This window comes from Fukomys damarensis, unplaced genomic scaffold (assembly GCF_012274545.1).
Source record: "Fukomys damarensis isolate Sample0158 unplaced genomic scaffold, DMR_v1.0_HiC HiC_scaffold_39, whole genome shotgun sequence".
NCBI classification, from domain to species: Eukaryota; Metazoa; Chordata; class Mammalia; order Rodentia; family Bathyergidae; genus Fukomys; species Fukomys damarensis.
The window spans coordinates 82,293,389-82,316,549 of NW_022900951.1; the positions used below are offsets into that span (position 1 = coordinate 82,293,389).

General features: G+C 33.3%; 1 protein-coding gene across 1 annotated transcript in view; it reads left to right on the top strand.

Annotated features, from left to right (window-relative positions):
- The window catches only part of Nrk (Nik related kinase), a 125,385-nt gene that overhangs the window by 91,891 nt on the left and 10,333 nt on the right, over window positions 1-23,161 (top strand). The window contains 10 exon segments of the mRNA XM_010619717.1: window positions 480-547; window positions 2,670-2,764; window positions 5,288-5,382; window positions 6,385-6,752; window positions 8,216-8,525; window positions 11,385-11,571; window positions 12,025-12,180; window positions 14,176-14,319; window positions 18,442-18,600; window positions 22,207-22,307. Coding sequence (XP_010618019.1) covers window positions 480-547; window positions 2,670-2,764; window positions 5,288-5,382; window positions 6,385-6,752; window positions 8,216-8,525; window positions 11,385-11,571; window positions 12,025-12,180; window positions 14,176-14,319; window positions 18,442-18,600; window positions 22,207-22,307 — 1,683 coding nt within the window.

Genomic DNA, 23,161 nt, shown 5'->3' on the forward strand with positions numbered 1-23,161 from the left:
TGTACCTTGGAAAATCTAAAGTTAGCTGAAAAGAGTAAAAATTTTGAACTCAAATACTTTAAGTGAGAAGTGTGAACTTGACATTAAAAATAAATGTTATAATTTAGAATATTTAATCAGAGGTCGAGAATTTTGCATTCTGATTTTAGATAGTCCTTTGGCTTGATTTGACTTGATGTAAAATTTTTAGAAAAGTCATTTTCTTTCTCTTAGTCAGATTCCTCAGAAACAATATGAATAGTTCTGGTTATATACTTTACAGAGTCTGTTCCTATTCTAAAACTCAAACTATCACAAATTATCAGCAGCTTCAATGTTGTAGTATTAGTAATTATGAAAATATGGTCTATTCATAAAATCATATTTTATAACTTGAATTTTAAGAAAACTTATGAAGAAAAGCATTTTTTCTGTAAATAAATAACTCAAAATAATTTATAACTCAGAAGTCTACCAAAATATCACATTGTGTCTTTAAGATTCAAGACAGACCTGCTTCCATGCCTCACAAACAGGAATGTACACGTCATGTCAAGTTCTTTTCAAGGTATATGTCTCTGATTTCAGTATTTGAATTACCAATAAGTAAGTATCACATGAAAAATTAATGTTTGTTTCTTTGCCACCATGTTCTGTGAGAAGTCAAAATTGAAATATCACTAACAACACCAATAGCATTAGCAGGATTGGCCCGAATTTACAACTTTATATTATTTTTATTTTTTTAATTTTTTTCTCATTGAGTTTATTGGTACATTTTAGGTACACAGTACAGTTACATTCATCATTGGGATCTTGTACCTTTACATGACAGATCTTGGTTCTCATTTTTGTCCCCTTATCCCTGCTCTCCCTTTACCCCCTCCTGCCTTCCCTATTTACCAATACTTTATTTCCATTTTCTCATATTTTTTCTTTTCCCTTGTTCCCTTTCCCCTACCCTTCTCACTTCCCCTACACCTTTAGCCCTTTTCTTCCTATTTCACATTGTCAATTATACCATTACGATGTTATGTGCAATTATAGTTTTTCACACCAGTTTTTGTAATTCATATGTATCTAGGAATCTATCAATTTTTTCTGAATTCTCCAATTTATTGCATTTAGATTTGTGAAATAGTTATCTATCTTTAGACTTTAAGTCCAGTCTACATACTGACTAGCAAGATAAAATGCCAAATTTACAACTTGAACTGTGATGATCCAGTAACTAGATATTTAACATCTGGATATACCGCAGCCCCATTCAAGTGACTTTTTTGACTGTACTACAATGATAAAGCACACATATGCACACACACACACACACACACACACACACACAAACACATAATATATCTCAATGTAGATGCTAATGCCACAGAATAGGAAACATGGCCTGAAATTTACCAATAATCCAAATCAGCTCTAACTCAATGTTATATCTAATATTGACACCATACATATTTTCCATCTTTGCAGTATCAGTGATTTTCAAAGATGCTGATTTTAGACATTATGTGCAGATGTGGTTATACTTGAAAGCCAAAATTTAAAATATGTTTTCTATGATAATCATACCCTCCCAAAGCCCAAATCATAAAGAAGAAAACTTGGCCTATACTCATTCAGTCACTTAATAAATATTATTAAATCACTCCCTATATTCAACATACTGGACAGCATGGCAAATGGCACAGAAATACAATGTAATAAATATTCTTACCTCATTTTAACACTTATATTTTACTATCTTTAGATTGAAATGGAGAGTAAAAATATTGAAAACCTAGAGTGCAAAACCAAAAACTTTCTTTTTATTGACATTCTCAATGTGTGGGTCCTCCTACTGCTTCTGACCTCAAAGGGAAGAAACCAGCTTAGTTTTCTATTTGTGATTGTTACCAAAGAACATAACTTTTCATAGATTTAAGTATATAAACATTAAATTTAGTGTTAATCTGGTAGTGATTATTCACTTTAAAAATAATTTTAAATTTATGAATGCCAAATGCATTGCCTTTAAATATAGTCACATTTATAAAATTATATAAAATAAAACTAAAGTTTTTCCTTAAATTTGGGGTCCTAGAATAGTCTATGTCTATCCCAGGTCTAAATCAATACCCACAATCCTTCCCATACAGAAATTTTAAAGTGATTATAAAATTTTACAGTACTTGCCTTTGAATTTGGTTTGTGAGAACTAAACTGCCCTTTCTGTCCACCCATCTAAATCATGAACTACATTTAAAAAGATGAAATCTAAGCATGTAAAAGTCAAGATGATAGGATATTTGACAAAATAATTATATTTCCCATGCTAAAAGACTCACAAACGTTATAAGGCTATGTCTTTTGCTGTATTAACCTGGTAATATTGTATGAATATTACCTTAAAGAGAGTTTATAGAAAATTTTAGAAGTAAATATGATGTGAGAAGAAAATCATGCTGTGTGGAAACATGTTTTTTATTTCTTTATTTTGGAAATTATTTCTCAGTTCTAGATAAAATAGATTCAGGGGGAAAATGAGAATTGGAAAATCTTACTTAAACTCTACTTCTTGTCGGTGTTATGTATATTCCCATACATTTATGAAAACCTTTTTGTTGGTCATTATGTGGAGTTGTATGTTCCCCCTTTATGAATATTAGAATGTGGCACATGCTTTTCTGTCTTTTCATTAGTGTTCCTCAGCAGTCTCCTGTGGAACAAGCTCAGAAGCCCATTGACATCAGACAAAGGAGCTTGCAAAATCCTCAGAACTTTCAAGCATCATCAGGTGATTCAAAGGACAGAGTTTTAGCAGTTAAATAGCAACACTAGTTTATATTTCAGAAGTTAGAAAAACAAGAATTTCAAGAGGGAATTAAGCATGTCAGGGATTTCATATAGGATTAGGCCACTGGGTGGAGCAACTGGGTGGTCAATGGTGACCTTTGTGAAATAGAAAATGACTTTTCTTAAGTTTTCTATTGCAGTTGAATAGTTAGTAATGTGTCTAGGAAATTACAGAAGTCGGCTTTAGTTTCTATATGAGGTGAGACAAATAAGAAAAAGAACTTGAGAAGGGCTTCTCCAATAGGAAAAACATTTATAATTAATCTTTGGAATATTGGATATAATACTTAATGAGAGAGAGTGTGTTTTCTTTTTTTGTTATTTAACCTCTTCAAAATACAATATAACAGCTTATTTTAAGTATTTCTAAATGGTGTGAACTGATGGCCTCACTTATTTTGCATAAATAGTTAATTAAATCATATAAAATAACTTCATAAATTGTGATATGAATTTCAAACAATTGTCATTTTTCCAGATGTGCTTTTGAGAGAGTTTAAATGAATTAAAAATTTGGGATAGGTGATGACAAATTCAAAATTGTGCCTGAGATAATAAAATATGGTATTACCTAGTTTCAAGCATTCCATTTAAATAAGCAAAAGGCAAATGCCTGTTATCTCTAGAAGTGTAGCACATGATTGTATTACATATTAGTAAAATACAGAAAACTAGCATTCAAAACTATGAACTTAAAAATCCTATTCTTCCGTGTAAAAGAATCAAGTAATGATAGAATTCATTTAAGTGGTGGTGTCTTCTTGTACAAAAACACGGTCTCCTGAGAAGTAAGATGAGCCTGAGGGAAGAGTAATTTCAGTATTTTTTAGCCAGAGTCTTTTCTTCTCGGTTCAAGTAGTGGTAATTGTTGTATACTGGGAAAAAATTTAAATTTTTAATCTATTCATATTTCCTTTTTGAAATGAAGAGATTTTAGCAGGGGATTTAGCTCAGTGGTTCTGCTGCCTGCCTCGCAAGCACAAGGACACAAGTTCAATCCCTGGTACCAAAAAAAAAAAGAAAAAAAAAAGAAAGAAAGAAAAAAAAGAAAAGAAATGAAGAGATTTTAGATTAGGCACCAAAGCTGCTAAGTAGCGATGGTGCAAGGAAGAAGGGAACAGCAATACTCAAATTTCCTTCTAGGTCTGAACTTCTGTTGTATATTATGAGTATTACATAGATCTTAGGAGATTTCAGTCCCCCTCTTGAAGAAATCACTTTACTGCAGATTTTTCTCAAGATCACAAGGCACTCAGTCAAACATCTTATTTGGTCTACTATCATAAGCAAAAGACTTGATTAAATGCTTTCCTACAAAAAATAATAAATAGCTAAAGCACAAGTGTCAGAAGATGAAGAAATACAATGTAGAGATTATATGTAATGTTCACAAGATGCAACAGTGTTTTCAAATCCATGCTTTTTGGAGTTGCGACTGTCTGTAATTTGGTTATATATATCAAGACTTCAAATAAAAGTGGAGCAGTACTATTTATCTTTAAAATCTCAGTGCATAAAAACCATAAGCAGTGACCTGAATATTCTAGGTATACTCACCCAGATCTACTGACTTTTGAGCCTATTATATATTTTCACTGAATTTTAACTAAAAGTACTATTTACCAGGAAGCTTAATATCAGAAGCTATACTTCTGTACTAAATAAATTTGTATTTTAAATGAAAATATCTGCACTATGGAATTGAGCTGTGCTATGTGATCGCGCCTAGTAACATGTGGTTTAAAAATTAAAACCAAGCACAATTAAATAAACTTTAAAAGTTTATTTTTCTGGTGCATTGGTCACATTTCAAGTGCTCAGTAATCATTTGTGACTAGTGGCTACTATTTTTGTACAGTACAAGCACAAAACATTCCCACCAATGTGCAAAGTTCAGTTGCATAGTTCTGCTATAGAAAGTTGTAGCTTTACAAAACAGGTTAAAGTGTGCATCTTTTCAGTAGTTCACTACTTAAGTTCATTTAAATATTGAAGGATATATCACTGGGTGAAAACTGAAGAAGGGGAGTTAAGATTGAAGTATCAAATCACATGAGTTTGGATTGATCTATCATTTTGTAATTAACATAATTGGCCTCTTTCTACTGGTTGGCCTGTAAGGCCAGTGGTACTCCCAGTCCTTCATATTCTTGATATAACTTCTTCATATAGATCTACCTGGCTACTAGTCATATTGTATACCTTTTTACACAGATAGAAATATTTAGCAAATATGCATTGAATATTGAAAACAAACACAGTCACATAGATCTTTAGATGGAACAAAATCTCGAGCCTGCAGACAGAACTGAAGATCTTGGCCCTATGAATATTTATCATATAATATTTCCTAAATGGGATTACAGAGGTTATGAGAAACACAAGAGATTGAACTGGAGACTATATAAATACAAGCAATCTCTGTAACCACCAGCATTACTAATATATTTTTGACATTCCATAGAATCTTCTGAAGAGGAGAGACCTGTGACTGGGAGGAGATCCCAGTCATCACCACCTTATTCTACTATTGATCAGAAGTTGCTGGTTGATATCCATGTAGGTTTCATTCTTAACACATTTGTATCTGTCCTTTTTAATCTCAATTTGTTTTGATCTAAGTTTTCTCCTCTTCACTTAGGGAGAGAAAGCTTAAACAGCTTAATTTTTTGTTAATCTTTTCAAGACAGACTCCCACTGTACAAACATCAAGAATACAAAATTTAGAAGTTAAAATTGAAATGAGAAAAATGTTGATTCATCAAATAACATTTTATTTTCCCATTTTTATATCAGTGTGAACTTTATTAAAGAGAGGAGTTATGCAGAGGTACTTGTCGAAGCTGATGTCCAATTAAGGGGGTAAAATTAATGTGTTCAATTTGATTCTAATAGAATTCCTTGGTTGATGAGACAATGTAGAAAAATAAAACACTTAGTGAAAAACAAACTGTGCTCTGATACATAAATAAAAATGTCTTCCAGCTCATTTTGAAGGGTGCTTTAAGGTAATTTTAATTTTGTAGTTACCTTCACCCTACTATATACACACCCATTCCCAGAAGTTGCTGTGTGATTATATCCCATACTTCAGAGGTGGTTTAAATTAGTTTGCTTATTTTGAATGGTTTGACATTCTTTAAGATAACTTATGGCATTTAAAGACAAAGCTGGGAAATTAATTTATTAATTTCAGAAGCTACACATTGATCTAAAGTCAGGAGAAAAACAAAAGGAAAATAACTGTATCTATAGAGAATCACATGGCTTTTTCCTTCCAACCTCAAAAGCAAATGTCAATTCCTCAGTAGACAAGTAGGGCTAATAAAAACAAAGTGAGTGTATTTTGCCCTATGTGCTCTAAAAAGTCCACTAATAATCATAGTTGGATGTTTGGTTTTTGACACCTTATCCTCACTAAAATTTTGACTTTTGATAGTAAATGGACATCTTTATTTCAGTTGCAAATATGTTTTTAAATGTTTTCAGCTTGAAAACTTTACAATCTAGAAGAAAATGAAAGGGTACTAGAGACTACATTAACTTTTCTTGTGCACACAGGTTCCAGATGGATTTAAAGTAGGAAAAATATCACCTCCTGTATACTTGACAAATGAATGGCCAGGCTGTAACTCAGGTTCTGAAGTCTTCTGGAATGAATGGCTAACTCCTACACCTGTCATTCAGCCACCTAAGGAGGATGGTGATTATGTTGAACTCTATGATGCTGGTGCTGCTGCTGCTGGTAACGATGGTGTTTCTAATGGTGCTTATGAAGATACCTATGACCATTCAAATGGCAATGACGACTTGGATTACCAGGTTGCTCAGGAAAATTATGTCTGTGAAGACCAAGATGTTATTGACAACATTGACAATTCTGTTGATGGCAACGATACTAATTGTGTTTATGCTCCTAGTTGTTCAAGGTTGGTTTTCTCAGTGACTCACATTATCTGTATTTTATAACTTTAGAATTATTTTCATCTTAGCTTTATTTTCAAAATGTTTTGTCTTGAGGGAAAATGAATTCTCCCTGTATATTGGCAAATAATCGATCTTCACTAATATCATCTAAATTGTTCTAATGTAGAATGCTTAAGTTCACATTAACTGTGTTATTTTATTAATATTCAATTATTTATTAATTGCTTTATAACTGGAGTGGTCTGAGTGTTTTTGTTAAAATTATTGTGACTAAATCTTTTTTTTTTTTTTAATTTTTTTTTTTAGTACCAGGGATGGAAGTTGGGTCCTTGTGCTTGCGAGGCAGGTGGCAGAACCACTGAGATAAATCCCCAGCCCACTTTATCTTAATACTATGTAAAACAACAAGCATAATAAATGAACAAAAGTGAAGCGACTAGTATTTGTAAACATAGCTGTGCATTTCTGAAACATGTACATGTGACAAATTTAGCATGATATTTACCTGGTTAATTAGTAAATGTCTATCAAGATTTTCATTTTTGAGAGGCTGAGGCAGGTGGATGGCAAATTTGAGATCAGTCTAGGCAACCTAATGAAACCCTGTCTCAAAATAAAAAGTAAAAGGAAAGGATTCAGAATGTAATTCAGTGATAGATTGCATCTACTAACCCCTGGGTTCGATCCCCAGTAGCACACATAAGAATAAAAATAATTTAATTCACATAGATTTGTTTTTAGAATCCCTACAGGGACTTATGTTTAATGTCTCATATGCAAAAAGAGAATACTGAGACATTTTGGCAAGTTTGGTGTTTTTAAAAACTGATTGAATGACTCCCATATAGTTCTATAAGACATTAGGTTAATTTTATTTTAACTTATTGGGAAGATAAGTTGATCACTGGTATTCTGTAGCAAAGAAGTTAGGTATTAAATTTCACAAAAACTAGATAAGTTGCAAGAGGAATTATTCAAATATGTTGTGGATGAGCCAAAGATATGGGCTTAATGTTCATGTGGTTGTGAAGTTTCTAATGCATTAAGTAGTCTATTATGAAAGAAAAAAGTATACATTGTGCTACTAACATGCATATACCTAACAAGGAATGCAATTTCTCTTTCCTCTGTCACCCAAATACAGCTGAAGAATTGACAGTGATATGGTGCTAATCAGTATTTAAGACTGGCTAACACTGTGACCTTTTTTTTGTCTAAATACTAATAGTGTTCACACAGAGCAAAAACACACCTAGATATGGTAGATATGTATAAGAAACATCCTGAGCTAGGGATTTAGCTCGGTGGTTCCACTGCCTGCCTCACAAGCGCAAAATCCAGAGTTTGATCCCTGGTACCAAAAGAAAAAGAAAAAAGAGAAATATCCTTATTGTGTTTCATTTACTGTCTTTCCACTGTGTCTTTATTGGGTGGCTTTCTTTCATTAACTTGTCCTTGTTATCAGGGCAAGCTGTGATAAAGATGGAAACTGCAAGCAAGATGGCAGTGACGAAAAAGAAGACACTAGCAGAGGCTGTAGCAGTGGAAGCCAGGGAAGAATGACAGCCAGTGGAGGCAGTGGAGCCATTGGCTGTCAGGAAAGACATGGAGGTGATATAGACAGTGGAAAAGGTAACAGGAGTAATAGAAATAAGGAAGCCAGTGGCAACGATGAAGAGAATAGAGTGTTTGGATTCTATGGAGAAAAGCAGTCAGACACAGATGGGCCAGAACTGAAGAGACCCATAATCCATGAGTTTGAACATCAAGCAGAGGTAATGTACCATTTGTAAAGAATAATATACTACTGTCATTGGGAATCTGTTTCCCACATGATATTTAGCATTTACAATTATGCCAAGATTTTAACTCTCGGCGCCGAAACATTAAACATTTTAATTATTGCTGTGTATGGAGGTCTTTACTGCTTCCAGTTTGGCTGATTCTTTTTTACTTCCAGGGACAAAAGTGTCTTGTTTGCCATTCTTCACTCATATCGCACGTGTGGGTGGTATATCTTAATACATAATTTTCCTGGGAAGATTGTTTCTACTTTAAAATATACATGACATACCATTTAATTTTTTTCTTTCAGTACTGTGAATTAAACCCAGGGCTTTTTGCCCTGAGCTGCATATCCAGCACTTTTTTTGTTTTGTTTTGTTTTGAGACAGGGTGTGACCAAGTCATTAAATTGCCCCGGCTGGATTCAAATTTGCAATCCTTCTACCTCAGCCTCTCAGACTTCTAGAATTACAGGCACGTGGCATCACACCTGGCTATTTTTAATCATTTCAAGACTACAAATCAATGGCATTTAGTATACTCAGTGGCGTACAACCCTCATTTTTCTCCATTTCTGTCAATTTTTTATCATCCCAAACAATCACGTGTCAGTTTCTTCCCCACTCCCTAGTAACTTGTATTTTATTTTATTTCTAGGTAAAATATTTTTAATCAGACAGTATTTGTCCTGTCATGTATGGATTATTCCATTTAGCATACAATTTTCAGGTTCATCATATTGTACCATGTATTTGGAATTTGCTCCTTTTTTAAGGCTGAATAATATTCTGATACTGTTTCTTTTGGTTGTTTCCACATTTGGCCTATCATGAATAAGCTTCTGTGTATCTTGATGTAAGGCAACTGATTCCATTTACAGTTCCCTTTAGGACTCTATCTAGGAGTGAAATTGCTGCATCACATGCCATCTATGTTTAACTTTTTTAGGAATTGTTAACATATACTGGTTTGTTTGTTTGTTTGTTTGTTTGAGACAAGGTCTTGTTATATAGTTCATGCTGGCTTTCAACTCACTATGTGTCCCAGGCTGGCCTCAAACTGGTGGCAATTTTTTTGCCCCAACCTCCTGAGTGCTGGGATTATAGGCATGCACCACCATGCCAGGAGATAACAATACACTTCTAATTGAAGTAATATATTGTGTTTAGATGATGATCTTGTTATTCACAGAACATTTATTGATTTTATAAATGGTTTAAAATACTCAAGTTGTTTCACAGATGCTAAATCAGTGGGAATTATCTTAGAGAATGTTTTTGGAGTAGTGGGAGTTGAACTGATTTGTGACAAATAGAGATTGTCTACCAATCTGAAGATAAAGGTGGGGTTTCAGAAATAGAAGATTATACCAATCTACTTTTCTAGCCATTTGCCTATCACATCAATTGGCTTTGAAGATTCCAGATTCTTTTCCATGAATTAATGCTCCCATAGAAAGTGTTTCTTTCGGGAGAGCTGTCCTTTACCTGATCTCTGCTTGCTGATTTCCTCATCAATTATGATCTGATTCAAATATAATTTTTTAGTTCCCAAGGCAAAATCATGTACCCCTCCATCTTTTTTTTTCAAGCATTTTTTCACATAGATCCATTTTAATACCTATGACACTGTAGTTATTTGTCTGGTATTTTCTATTCTGTCACATGAGATTATGAACTCTTGAAGTAATCATGTCTAATCCATTCTTGATTGCTTTTCTACCAGTTTAACCTCAGAGTCCATCCTAAAGCGTGGTTTATAAAAGTTATTGAAGACATCAATCAATGGAACAAAGAAAATAGGGAGGAAGAAAACTTCCTAAATGATTTACAACAGAAAAACAGTATCACTGTGAAAGTATCTATATTTACATCTTATTTATGTATCCATCATTCATCTTAACTAAACATATTAAAATGGATTTCCAAACATTAGTTTCATGGAACCCTGAGTTTTCTCATTATTTTAAAGAAAGTTTGGGTTCTTTACAGAGTGAATGAATCTTCATTTCATTTTAATTTTATAATGATGCCCTACTATATACTATAGTTTGTTTATTGGTTTATTAAGTCGTGAAAAGCATTCCCTGACAGAGTGGAACAATTATCCCAGTACCAGAAATCACTCTTTATATACAAAGAAGAGCTTGTCAATAGAAAAATTTGTCAAAAGCAGTTATTGTGTTTTCCTACAGGATGAGGAATGTCACATTGTTTTGGTTTTTATCCTTGACTACCTTTATTAGCTATGGGTAGCAGGCTGGAATTTCAGTTAAATATATTTACACTCTGGGCTACAATTGTGTAAACTGGTTTTTCATCTTTTGATTTGTCACTTAAAACTTTTACCTCTAGGAGCTTCATGCTATAAGTTCTCAGAAGGTATGTAAAGCAACAGAACGGATACACCCATATTGTGTCTTTTATTTTTTCAAGTGGCTATTTGGAACCACATAGTTGAATATATACTTTGTAACCAAGTAGACTGGCTTCAAGTTCTAGTTTCATGTCTTACTAGCACTATGACCTAGAAAACAGTATTTAGCAGTTCTAAGGAAAAATTGGTTTTATTTTAAGTAAATAGGAGATGATTAAATTTAATTGTTTGTTTATGGTAAGTGCAGAAGGTGATATGTAAATAAGATTCCTAGCACAGTAACACAAATGTCAGCAACCATATTTCATCTCTAATAATAATCTCAATAATGACGTAGTTGTTTTGTAAGTAAATGTGGATTTTGTAATGATGTAGATATTACAAATTTTGCATTTATGTTTTTAAGTGACTCATATGCACGTTTGTTCTACTTAAACTTTCTGACAAAATACAAATCGATTTTGTCCTTTCAGGAGCTAAATAGTGAGAGTGAAGTCTCAAACTCTATTGTCTCAGATGCTACACTCCCTGAAATGGATGATGGGGATGGTGATATAGACACATCACAATCATCAACACAGTCAGATTTTTTTGCCAGTAATTCATCTCCTTCCAAAGGTTCTGGGGTAGCTGCTAATGCTGACTTTGCCTGTGCCATCTGTGAGTGTCTAGTATGATCTCTCAATGCTTGTATATGTTCTCATATTCAATGCTTTTTAACCATTTATTAATGATCTTCAAGGAATCAAATCATTCTGATATTCAGTTGACATAATTTCAGGAGGATGTATGCTTTTAATAAATCTAATCTTCACTGAATCTTTATGGTACATAACTGAGCTAAAGTTTAGAAATTGAGTCCCATATTAGATTTTCTTTCTATTCTAATAACAGCCTCTTAAAATATTTTTCTATTGCGCAATGTATTTTAACCATCGTGATTTGTGTGGTCTGATGGCTTGAGAATTGTCAAAATGATACCTGAAGTAAAAATAAAATACAGTACAGGAAACGGAACTTTTCTAGGCTGCATCTTTTTTGTGGAAGCACTCAAGCACACATGGTGTATAAACTAGCAGTATCTCTTAATATCTTCCTCTTATTTATCCGTAGTTTATGCTGGATTCATGGAAGTCCCTGAAAAATCAACTGAGAGAAGTTTTGAAGTCAATGTTAATCCACCCTGTGTCTCTTCTGCATGTAAAAAACCACTAATCCACATGTATGAAAAAGAATTCACTTCTGAGATCTATTGTGGTTCTTTGTGGGGTGAGTTTGATTTTTTGAAACCGAGTTGTTATAAAAGACTATTTTTTGTACAGGGATTGAACTCAGGACCTTATGCTTGTGAGGTAGATGCTAAAAAACTATTTTTTTCAGCTTTAATTGAGTTTATTGGTACATTTTAGGGATACAGTACAGTTACTTTCATTGTTGGGATCTTGTACCTCTACATGGCAAGTCTTGATTCTCATTTTTTCCCCTTACCTCTGCCCTCCCTTCACCACCTCCTCCCCTTCCCATCTACAAACACTTTATTTTCATCTTTTCATTCTCTCACATTTTTTTCTTTTCCCTTTTTACTCTTTAAAAAACTATTTTTAACCTGGATAGAAAACATGTGAAAATCATATATGTAAAACATTTGTTAACTCTTACCAAATCAAATGAAAATTTATTAATATTTTACTCAGAAGTGATTTTGCTGATGGATGCCTTACCTTATGATTGAGCTTAGTATTCTTCATTTAGGGTTCAGTGAAGCATATTATACCCAGTAAAGTATTATAAGAAACATTTCTATAGAATCTTGTTTTTATTTATATATATATATATTTTTTGGGGAGGGTACTGGGGATTGAACTCTGGTCCTTGGGCTTGCAAGGCAGGCCACTGAACCGCTGAGCTAAATCCCCGGCCCAGAGTCTTGTTTTTAAAGTCATGGGGATTTGAATAGAAAATTCTTCTGTAAAGTCTTAATTTTGACAGGCTTCTCCAATTCTTTGTTTAAAAACTAGCGATGCCAGTAATGCTGAGACAATATCTTACCTCAAGACAGTCAGCATCATAAAACAAACAGAATAAATGAATGCAAGGAAAGGAAGACTCCAAAGTAACTTCCAACTTGAAATTTGATAGATTTTATTTGATATACAATTGAGCAGAGGCAGTGCTTTTAATTAAGTAGCAAACATAATTATATGGATAGAGCAATTTAGAGAAATGGCATCCTCAAAACTTTGCTTACTGATTGTATCAGACAATAAAAAGCACTAGCTTTTCAGTCTAGCAATTACCCAGAAATATAGTGTCAAGTAACTCATACTTATAACTAGTGATTATTTACCTTGAAAAATAAGCGATCATAGTAAAAAGCTTCCCCCTCATTCTTTGACTCCCTTTAGGGAAGATACGGTTTCTAAACTTGCCACTGGCTGTGAGAACTGAAAAGGGGCAGCAGAGTAGAAAATTGAAGGCAGAAACACTAGTCTTTTCTCCTTGTACCCTCAGAGCACAAATATTCTGCAAGGGGTGGCAGATACTGAAATTTTCTCCTCTGTCACTTGGCTAATTGTCTCCTGTGTCTCATTTGATAGAGAGACTGCCACAATAGTTTGAAATGTGTTTTAAATTTAGTTATATCTTCTATTTCAATCTTCGCATTTGGCCTCTAAAGAATACGTATATTTGACCTATTAGAGCCAGACAACAAATAAAAGATAACATAGGCACCTAGATACATGAAGATAGGCACAATTGCACAAGCATTTAGCAAAGTAAAATTTTGTGATATCTGCATGAGCATAGAAGTGCTTAAGTTAAAAAAATACATATAATGATTTTTAAAGCATTAAAATATTTTGTTATAGCAATGAATTAGAAATGAGCTAACTTGAATTCTTTGCCTGTGCTAGACTAAAAATGTTGAATAATAATTTGTAAAAGAATTGACTTTGATAAACTTTGGCATACTACCAATGGGTGCTCAAATATACATAAAATTCTATTTGTGAGATGGCACAGTAGACAACAAACTGTACACTATTGCTTCACAGTAGTATCTTCTATCTTTTTATATATTTCAGTGAAATTTGAATTATTAAAGTATATAGCATAAACTTAATTGCAGTATGAAATTAATATTAGCCTAAAATTATAAAAGTCACCTTTATATAGAGTAGCATACAGAAGTATAAAAAATGTAATATCAGTGCAATTGGGCAAATAACCTGAACTAATATAGTACTTTTCATATCTGAACAGGGGTCAATTTGCTGCTGGGAACCAGATCGAATCTGTGCCTATTGGACAGAAGTGGAAAGGCAAACATTACTAAACTTATAAAGCGAAGACCATTCCGCCAGATTCAAGTCGTAGAGACACTCAATTTGCTGATTACCATCTCTGGTTTGTTTTATTACTAAAATTAGTTGAATAATTATGTAACTTTAATTAGGTAGCAAACTGGGTTAAAGAATTGCTCAGATAAATGTGTTCATAGGTGAACACTTTAAATGTAACATTTAATTGGGACACTAGGCTCTCCTACTTGTACTTTTTAAACCTATTTATAATTTAAGCTAACTTCCTTTCATTGTAATACACTTGACCCAGGCTACTGATAAGAAAAGCCACATCATTTGCATCCTTACAGGCATTTTTCTGAATAACCCCCTAAAATTTTACACCTCTAATTTTCATACACTTGTACACACAGATCACAGCAATATCCATCACACACCATTCTTGTGACATATTAGAAGCAAAACAGCAACAGCTGCAAATATGAACCAAAGTGAAGACACATTTGGGTGAAAAAGAGACTTGGTCCACAGTCTTATCACTAGGGCCTATATTTAAAGTTTGTTATAAGAATGAGTTCCCTGAACCCTTTTCCATTGTTGGTGGGAGTGCAGACTGGGTACAAACACTGTGGAAATCGATATGGAGATACCTCAAAAAAGTAGGATTAGAGGTCCTATTTGACCCAGCTACGATATCTAGCTAGGGTATCATTTGACTCTGCTGGGTGTATTTCCAAAATAATTAAAAGAATCGTACCACAGAGATATATGTACATCCATGTTTATAGTGGCACAGTTTGTAATAGCTAAAACTTGGAAAGAGACCATTTGCCCATCAACTTGTGACTGCATAAAAAAAGATGTGGTTTTTCCAAAAAGTGGGGTACTAGTCAGCCATAACGAATGAGAAACTAGAGACATTTATAGCTAAATGGATGCATATTGAGGCCATACCTTTAAGTGAAATAGGTAGGACACATGTGTAAATACTGAATAGTTTCTCTGATGTGAGAAACTAAGTGTAAGTAAGGTTCAAATTGTATAAATGATAATGTGAAATAGGAAGAAAAGAGCTAAATGAGTAGGGGAAGTGTGGCGGGTACGGGAAAGGAAATAAGGGAAAAGAAAAAAATATGAGAACATGAAAAAAATGGAAACAAAGTCTTTATAAATAGGGAAGGGTGGAGGGGGTGAAGAGAGGGCAAGGAATGGGGAAAAATAAGAACCAAGATACATCTTGTAAAGGTACAAGATTCTAATTATGAGTGTAACTGTACTGTATAACTAAAAAGTACCATGAAACTTAATGAAAGAAAACGAATGGGTTTCCTGGATTAACCTTGAATCCATAATATTAAGTGAAATATACTAAACACACAAGCTCATATATTTATGGTTTCTTTTATACAAGAAATCTAAAGTATAAATAAATTAAAAATCAAAGTAAAACATAGATCATTATAAACAGCAAGATAGACCTTTTGCAAATGGGAAGGAGACCTACAGATGGAGGGGGAAATGGGGAATTTGGGAAAGGGACATAAAAAAGTTAAGGTATTCCATGTACGTGTACCAACTTGCCACCATGAATGTATTCTTTATGTATCACAAACATGTAAGACCTCTGCACATTTTTTCCCCTTTTTTTGGTACCGGGGATCAAACTTGCATTTGCTAGGCAGGAGCTGTGCCGCTGAGCTACCTCCCCAGCCCAAGTAGTTGCATTTCTTGTTTTAGAGTAATCAGAGCCTAAACCATTCACTTTGAAAAAGCAAATAAATGAATGTTAGAGTGATTGTTATTACAAACCAGAACTTGTTATCAGAAAGGAGTCGCATTAAATCTGCATATAGACAAAAGATGACAGAAAAAAGAGACGTAAATTTTAAAAATAATTTAGTTACACAGTAAAATCATGCTAAGCACAATTATTTATATTAATTTGTATATTTCTGCAATACATAATAGGTATGTAGAATATATACTAGTGTGAAAATTGCCGTGTTACACAGATTATATATGTTCTGAAATATGATTAAGATTGCTTTATATTTTGATTAAAGGAGAAATCCCTTAGGAATATGTTAAGGCATCATGATGTTTTAAATTATGTTTCATGACCATTCATTTATAATTATCTGAAGTACATAGATATATAGCAATATGTATCAATATTTAGTTTTTGAAAGCATCCAGGTAGTTTAGAGATTACTCATCTGAATGACAGATTTCTTTACAACACAGATTTTCTTTGCATTTTTTTCTAACCCAGATGTGGCCTTCCTTAATATTTGAGCTTCTCTCAAATACAAATTATTTTATTGTCAGGTAGTACTGAGAATATCGGTATAGGAAGATACTCAATAGTTTATTTTATCATTTAAGAACAGAATGTTCATAGACATTGTTTCAGATATTTTATGCAAAACATATCAAAGATTAAACACATGAGAATCCTACTGCTGTGATTAGATATTTTATAATAAACTTTAGAAATAAATAATAAAAATGAATATAAATCATTGTGTAGCAACAGAAATATGTGATTTTAATGGCCTTTGCTTTTTGAATAAATTTTACTAATTTGATGTGATTTAAGAAATTGTAATTGACAAATTTATATGAAAGATGTGATCTCATCCCAAGTCATATCTGAAGAGTTGATCTCATAAACCTTGAAAATAGAATAATGCTCACTAGACACTGGATTAAATAGAGGGTAGGAGAAAAGGAGAAGAGGTAGAGAATGGGTACAACAATATAGGAATACAGAAGAAATTAGTTTTGGTTTACTGTGGGAAAGTAGGGTACATATAATTCACAACAACACATCATTGACTTCTAAATAGTTAGAAGAAAGTATACTCACTATATGGAAATGTTAACAGTTTAAGGTTAATTTTTTTTTCCATTGAGTTTATGGATACTTTCTAAGTATACAGTACAGTTGCATTTATCATTGGGATCTTGTACCTGTACATGACAGATCTTGCTTCTCATTTTTTTACCCTAACCCCTGCCCTCCCTTCACATCCTCCACCCTCCCCTATTTACAAAGACTTTGTTTCCATTTTTTTCCTTTTCTCATATTTTTTCTTTTCCTTTATTTCCTTTCCCCTACCCTTCCCACTTCCCCTACACCTTTAGCCCATTTCTTCCTATTTCACATTGTCAGTTATACAATTCGGATGTTATTTACACTTTTAGTTTTTCACACCATAGAAACTATTCAGTATTTATATATGTGTGTCTTATTTGTTTCACTTAAAAGTATGGCCTCACAGAACTAGGACTAGAGGTTCCATTTGATCCAGCTATCCCTCTGCTGTTATCCTTCCAAAAGAATTAAAAGAATAATACCACAGTGATATATGCACACCCATGTTTATTATAGCAGCACAATTTATAATAGCTAAAACTTGGAAAGAGCCCAATTGCCCATCAGTTGGAGACTGGATAAAGAAGATGTGGTTTTTCTGTAAAATGTAGTACTACTCAGCCATAATGAACGAGAAACCAAAGTCATTCATAGGAAAATGGATGCATATTAAGGTTAAGCTTTAAAAGTTAAGTTTAAGCTAGTTATCCTGAGTTGATCTCTGCACAATGTATACATGAGTTAAATTATCCTATTATGTACCGCAAAATATGTATTATATCATGTAGCAACAAAAGTTTAAAACCATTCAAATAATTTACAATAAAAAATTAATTGGTTTGAAGAAGAAATAATAAACCTTCAACTATTTTATAAGCATTCTAGAAAGGTAGAAAACAAAGAGATCCATCTTCATGGCCTTAAATACTTAGCCAGTCAATATTCAGACATTCCTTGAATACACACACATTATCAGGGATAGCTCCTAGTTCTCTGAGCCACAAAAGAGTTGTGACTTAGTAAAAAGCCAAGGTACGAATGAGTGGATGGTAATTCTGTTGCCTGCTCAGTGGCAATCATAACTCGTGTCAAAGAAGCATTTTAGATCCCACCACAGAAAAGCACATAGCCCTTTATCTATCACTTAGAACTGTGAGACTAAGATATATTTTGCTATTATATTTCCAAATTCTGAAGGGGAGATTCTGATGCAACATACTTTTTAAAAATATGCTTCTTATATTAATGAAAACATTTGGTTGAAAAGGCAAAATATCTTTACTTTTTGTTTTAAAATATGAAGACAAGAGCTAGAATTGAAATGTTGTATCTTTTCTTATCTATCAGGTCATAAGAACAGACTTCGGGTGTATCATTTGACTTGGCTGAGGAACAAGATTTTGAATAATGATCCACAAAGTAAAAGAAGGCAACAAGAAATGCTGAAGACAGAGGAAGCTTACAGAGCTATTGATAAGTTGACTGGATGTGAACACTTCAGTGTCCGTATGTCTCATTTCATATTTACAATAGCTATATAAAATTTCCTTTCTTTCATTGAGTGAAGGATATAATTAAGAAATAAAATGCAGAAATAGGAAGGTATTTGCAACTTCGAATGGAAAGATAAGTGAATTTCATTGAGACAGGTCTTTTCTGCTACAATCTTGGCTGTTAATGAGAAAATATTGATTGGCTGAAATAGCTATTGATGTATTTGGTGTACTCCACCTTTCTCCCCTTATGAGTCACAGTAAGTATCCCAGTTTAACTGGTATGTCTCCTACCTCTTTGTGACTATAAATGCTTCTGAAGTATCTTCAACAGTCTATAGAGACTTAAGATATTTCTTTAGAAAAGCAATAAAATAGAACTCCTTTTATAATATCCACAAGCTTTATGATAAATCAAAATGTTTCAGCGATCTTCTGGCTTTCACCGTCAATATTGATTATGCATTCCCCATTTTGTTTAATTAGAGAGTTTTTATATCATTTATCTCTTTACAACCATCCACTGTGAAATAACATAGCAACGTAACAACTCCAGCATCTCAGAATTCTGCATTCACCTGTCAACTATGAAGTAATATCATTTCATTCTGTTCAATTTATGAGGCAAGTCCCCTCTAATCTCAGCCTTATTTTTCTTCTATCCTTCTGCACTGATTTCCCCTTCAAGAAGAACTGGTATGGTAGATGGAAGGTAGTTCAAAGCATATTATGTGAATTGCAGCAGAATATTTCTGCCATGACTAACCATTATTGTCAGGACTAACCATTATTTATATTGTTCATATAAAGCAACTTTATCAGAATATTTTTTCTCATGTGCATGGTTATATACACATACACCACTAAAAGGGGTATTTAATATCTCAATAATTTAACCATTAAATAAAAGCACTATTATTCCTAATTTTGGATATCACTACCTCCTTTCAATAATATTTTGTAAATGTAATAGCCTTAGCGGTAAAAGATACCTCAGATGTTATCCAAGAGTTTATATTGCAGAACTATTTCCTACTAACTTGTACCTTTTTAGTTCAATAATAGGTAGTTATGAAGGTAATAAGCTTGTAAATCTGTGATCTTGGCAAGGAGCTGGATTACTTAACTGCAGTTTTTCTGACTGGTCTCATTTCAATCTACTCCATCATTCAGAGCATTGACAAGTGCAGTGGTAGTATGTGCACAAAGGAGGCTAGCTATGAATCATTGCCAGGTATTTTCATAACCTTCCAAGAGCCTTAGCAGTAGCAACAATTATTGCCCTCTATTATGTGTAGGAAATATTTGCTTAACTAAAACACTTTCTTTATTTTGTTGGGAATTTATTGGTCATGTTCTTTTGACTTAGGAACAATACAAAAGAAAATAAGACTAAGGAGACAGAGAGGGAGAGAGAGAGAGAGAGAGAGAGAGAGAGAGAGAGAGAGAGAGAGAGAACACAGAAACATGACAGTCAAGGAAGAAGGAGTTTAATGCAAAGTATAAATCTACAGGGTAACACAATATATTTCATAAGAACCAGAAGGGCTAAGGCAAGCATGAACTTGTTATTTTCTCTTAAGAAATTGTCCTGTTGAAATAATTTAGATATTATAAAACACAGCAATTTTAAAGTACACAAGTCCACGGTTTAGGATATATTTATAGAGCTGTGCAACATCACTGTGATCTAATTTTACAGCCCAAAAACAAACTGCTCTCATCCATTAGCAGACATTCCCCATGCCCTTCCTTTTCCCTTTTCCCTACTCCCATCACAGTCCCAGATACCAATTGATTTATTTTCTTTCTCCGCAAAATTTGCCAGCTCTGAACAGTTAATATAAATGGAACTCTACATTGTGATGTCTTTTGTGACAAACTTCTTTCACCTCGCATACTGTTTTCAAGGCTCATCCACGTTGTATCCTATACTTCATGTGCTACACTATTGTTTTATACAGATACATCACTTTTTGTTGACCTATACCTCAGTTGATAAACATCTGCTTGCTTTCTTCATTTTGGCTATTAGGAATAATGTTAGTGTTCATATATTTGTATATCTTTGCATATACGAATATTTTTGTACCTCTCTGTATATGAGTACGCATGTTTTCTTTTCTCTTACATAGTACTGCTAGAAAGTTTTCAACGTAAATGTACTATTTCACCTTGTCATTAGTAACATGTGAAAACTCTGTTTTCTCTGCAACTTTTCAAGCATTTGTAGATGCCTATTTTGATTTTAGACATTCTAGTGAGGTATAAAGAAGTAGATTTTTTTGGTGGGGGTACTGGGGACTGAACTTAGGATGTTTCACTTGCAAGGCAGGTGCCAGAACTACTGAGCTAAATCCCTGGCAATAAATTAGTAGGGATTTTTTTGTTTTGTTTTTTGTTGTTGTTTTTTGTTTTTTTGAGACAGGGTCTCACTATGTAGTCGAGACTCACCTGAACTCACTATGTAGCCCAGGCTGGTCTTGAACTCACAGTGATCCTCCTGCCTCAGCCTCCCGAGTGCTGGGATTACAGTAAATTAGTAGCTTTGATTTGACATTTCCTGGTGATTAATATTGATGAGCATCTTTCCATGTATTTACTGGTTATTCTTTTGTCAACCATGAAGGAATAACTATTTCCTATTTTTAGCTGGTTTATCTTTTAGTTGTTGAGTCTAAGAATTCTTTAAACATTCTGTTTAGTAGGCTTTTATTAGATGTGTGCAAATATTTCCCTCTAGCCCATTTGCTATACTTTCAACTTCTTGATTGTGACCTTTGATGCACAAAATTTTTTAAATGTGACATATCCCAATTTACCCATTTTAAAGTTTTAGCTCCTACATTTAGGGCTTTGATTCATTTTGCATTAATTTTTATATGTGGTGTGAAGGTTCCAACTTCATTCCTTTGCACATGGACAACCAGTTGTTTCAGCACTATTTGCTGTACACTGTTTTTCTTTATTGCATGATTTTTGTACAATTTACTGTGGACTTATGGGTATATTTGTTGACTGTGGATTCTATTCCATTCATCTGTATGCCCAGCCTGATGACTGCATTATACTGTTTTTACTACTACAGTTTATAGTTTTTGAAATCAAGAAATGTGAGTCCTCCCATTTTTATTTTTATTTTAAGACAAAATAATCTGTTGGTGTTGGTGGTTCAGAACCTCTTGTAAATCTATGGGAAATTTAGAAATAGCTTTCTCATTTATACAAAAATAGGCCATCGGGATTTTAAGAGGTATCCTATTGAATCTGTTGAGATTTGTTTGGATAGTGTTGTTATCTTTAAAATGGTATGTGTAAACATGAACAAACATGAAATTTTTTTGCATTTATTTAGGTCTTTAAATTTTTTATCCAGGTTCTATAGTTTTCAATGTAAATTTTAAAATACTCTTGAAGTCTGATAAATACACTACAAAAAGTTCTATAGTAATCATTACTTTTGAAGGCACATCAAATTGGAAACAAGCAGCTTTTAAAAATATATATGCAGTTTTTGTGCTTATGTCGTGGTTATGATACTTTCAAGAACAAATGCAAACACGTGAGTGCTCTTGTTAAATCTGTGGCATTGTCACTTCTTTTTATTTTATCATTGTAGTCCAACATGAAGAAACAACATATATAGCAATTGCTTTGAAATCATCAGTTCACCTTTACGCATGGACATCAAAGTCCTTTGATGAAGGCACTGCTATTAAAGTGAGTGATCTCCTTTTCCTTTGGATCGTACCATTTTCCTTTTCAGAAGAAAAGCCAACAAAGCAATGTTTTTGAATACAGATGCTATATGTACCATTCTTCAACAATTAATGCAATTTGAATATATTATATCAATTATTATCATTTACCCTTTTTAACCCTTTTTTAAACAATGCACAATCATCACAGCAAGGGAGAATGTGAAGGAAATTCCGGAGCCCACTCTCACCAGAACGTCCTCACAACCTGCTCACTCCCATTTCCTATGCTCGACACTAATAACTTCTCTTTCAGAGTCCCCAACACAGGCTTTGGGTTTCACGTGCGAAAGACTTGAATCTGAGAAAATCCCTGTTCTCTTTTAAGAGGAGGGAGGGAGCAGAGGGGAGGTAAAGAAAAGTTTGGAATCCACTGGAACAGGAAAGAGGGAAGAGAAAAATCTTTACTTCAATTATTATGACTGCAATAGGTAAAAGAGTGGATCTACATTGCTTCCAAGCTGAAATTCTAAACAAATTTCTCTCTAGAACTATTGTGAAGCACGGTAATTAGGCTTACTAGTCGTCTTTTCATGTTCGTTAGGATTTAACTGAGCTTCAGTGGATCATTCATGTACGGTAACCATTTAGTGTCTCAAACAAGGAGCTGCTGATTTTTTTATCCTGTCACATAAATTAAGGACTCTAAATAACTGAAATGCTCCAAAATTCCACTCAAATAGGACTACTTTATATTTATTTCATAAATAAATACATAGAAATAAATATGCTTATTAGTGTAATAGCAACATTCTGTCAAGTCAAATACCTTTTTTTTTTCTTTTTTCTTTTCTTTTTTTTTTTTTTTTTTTTTTT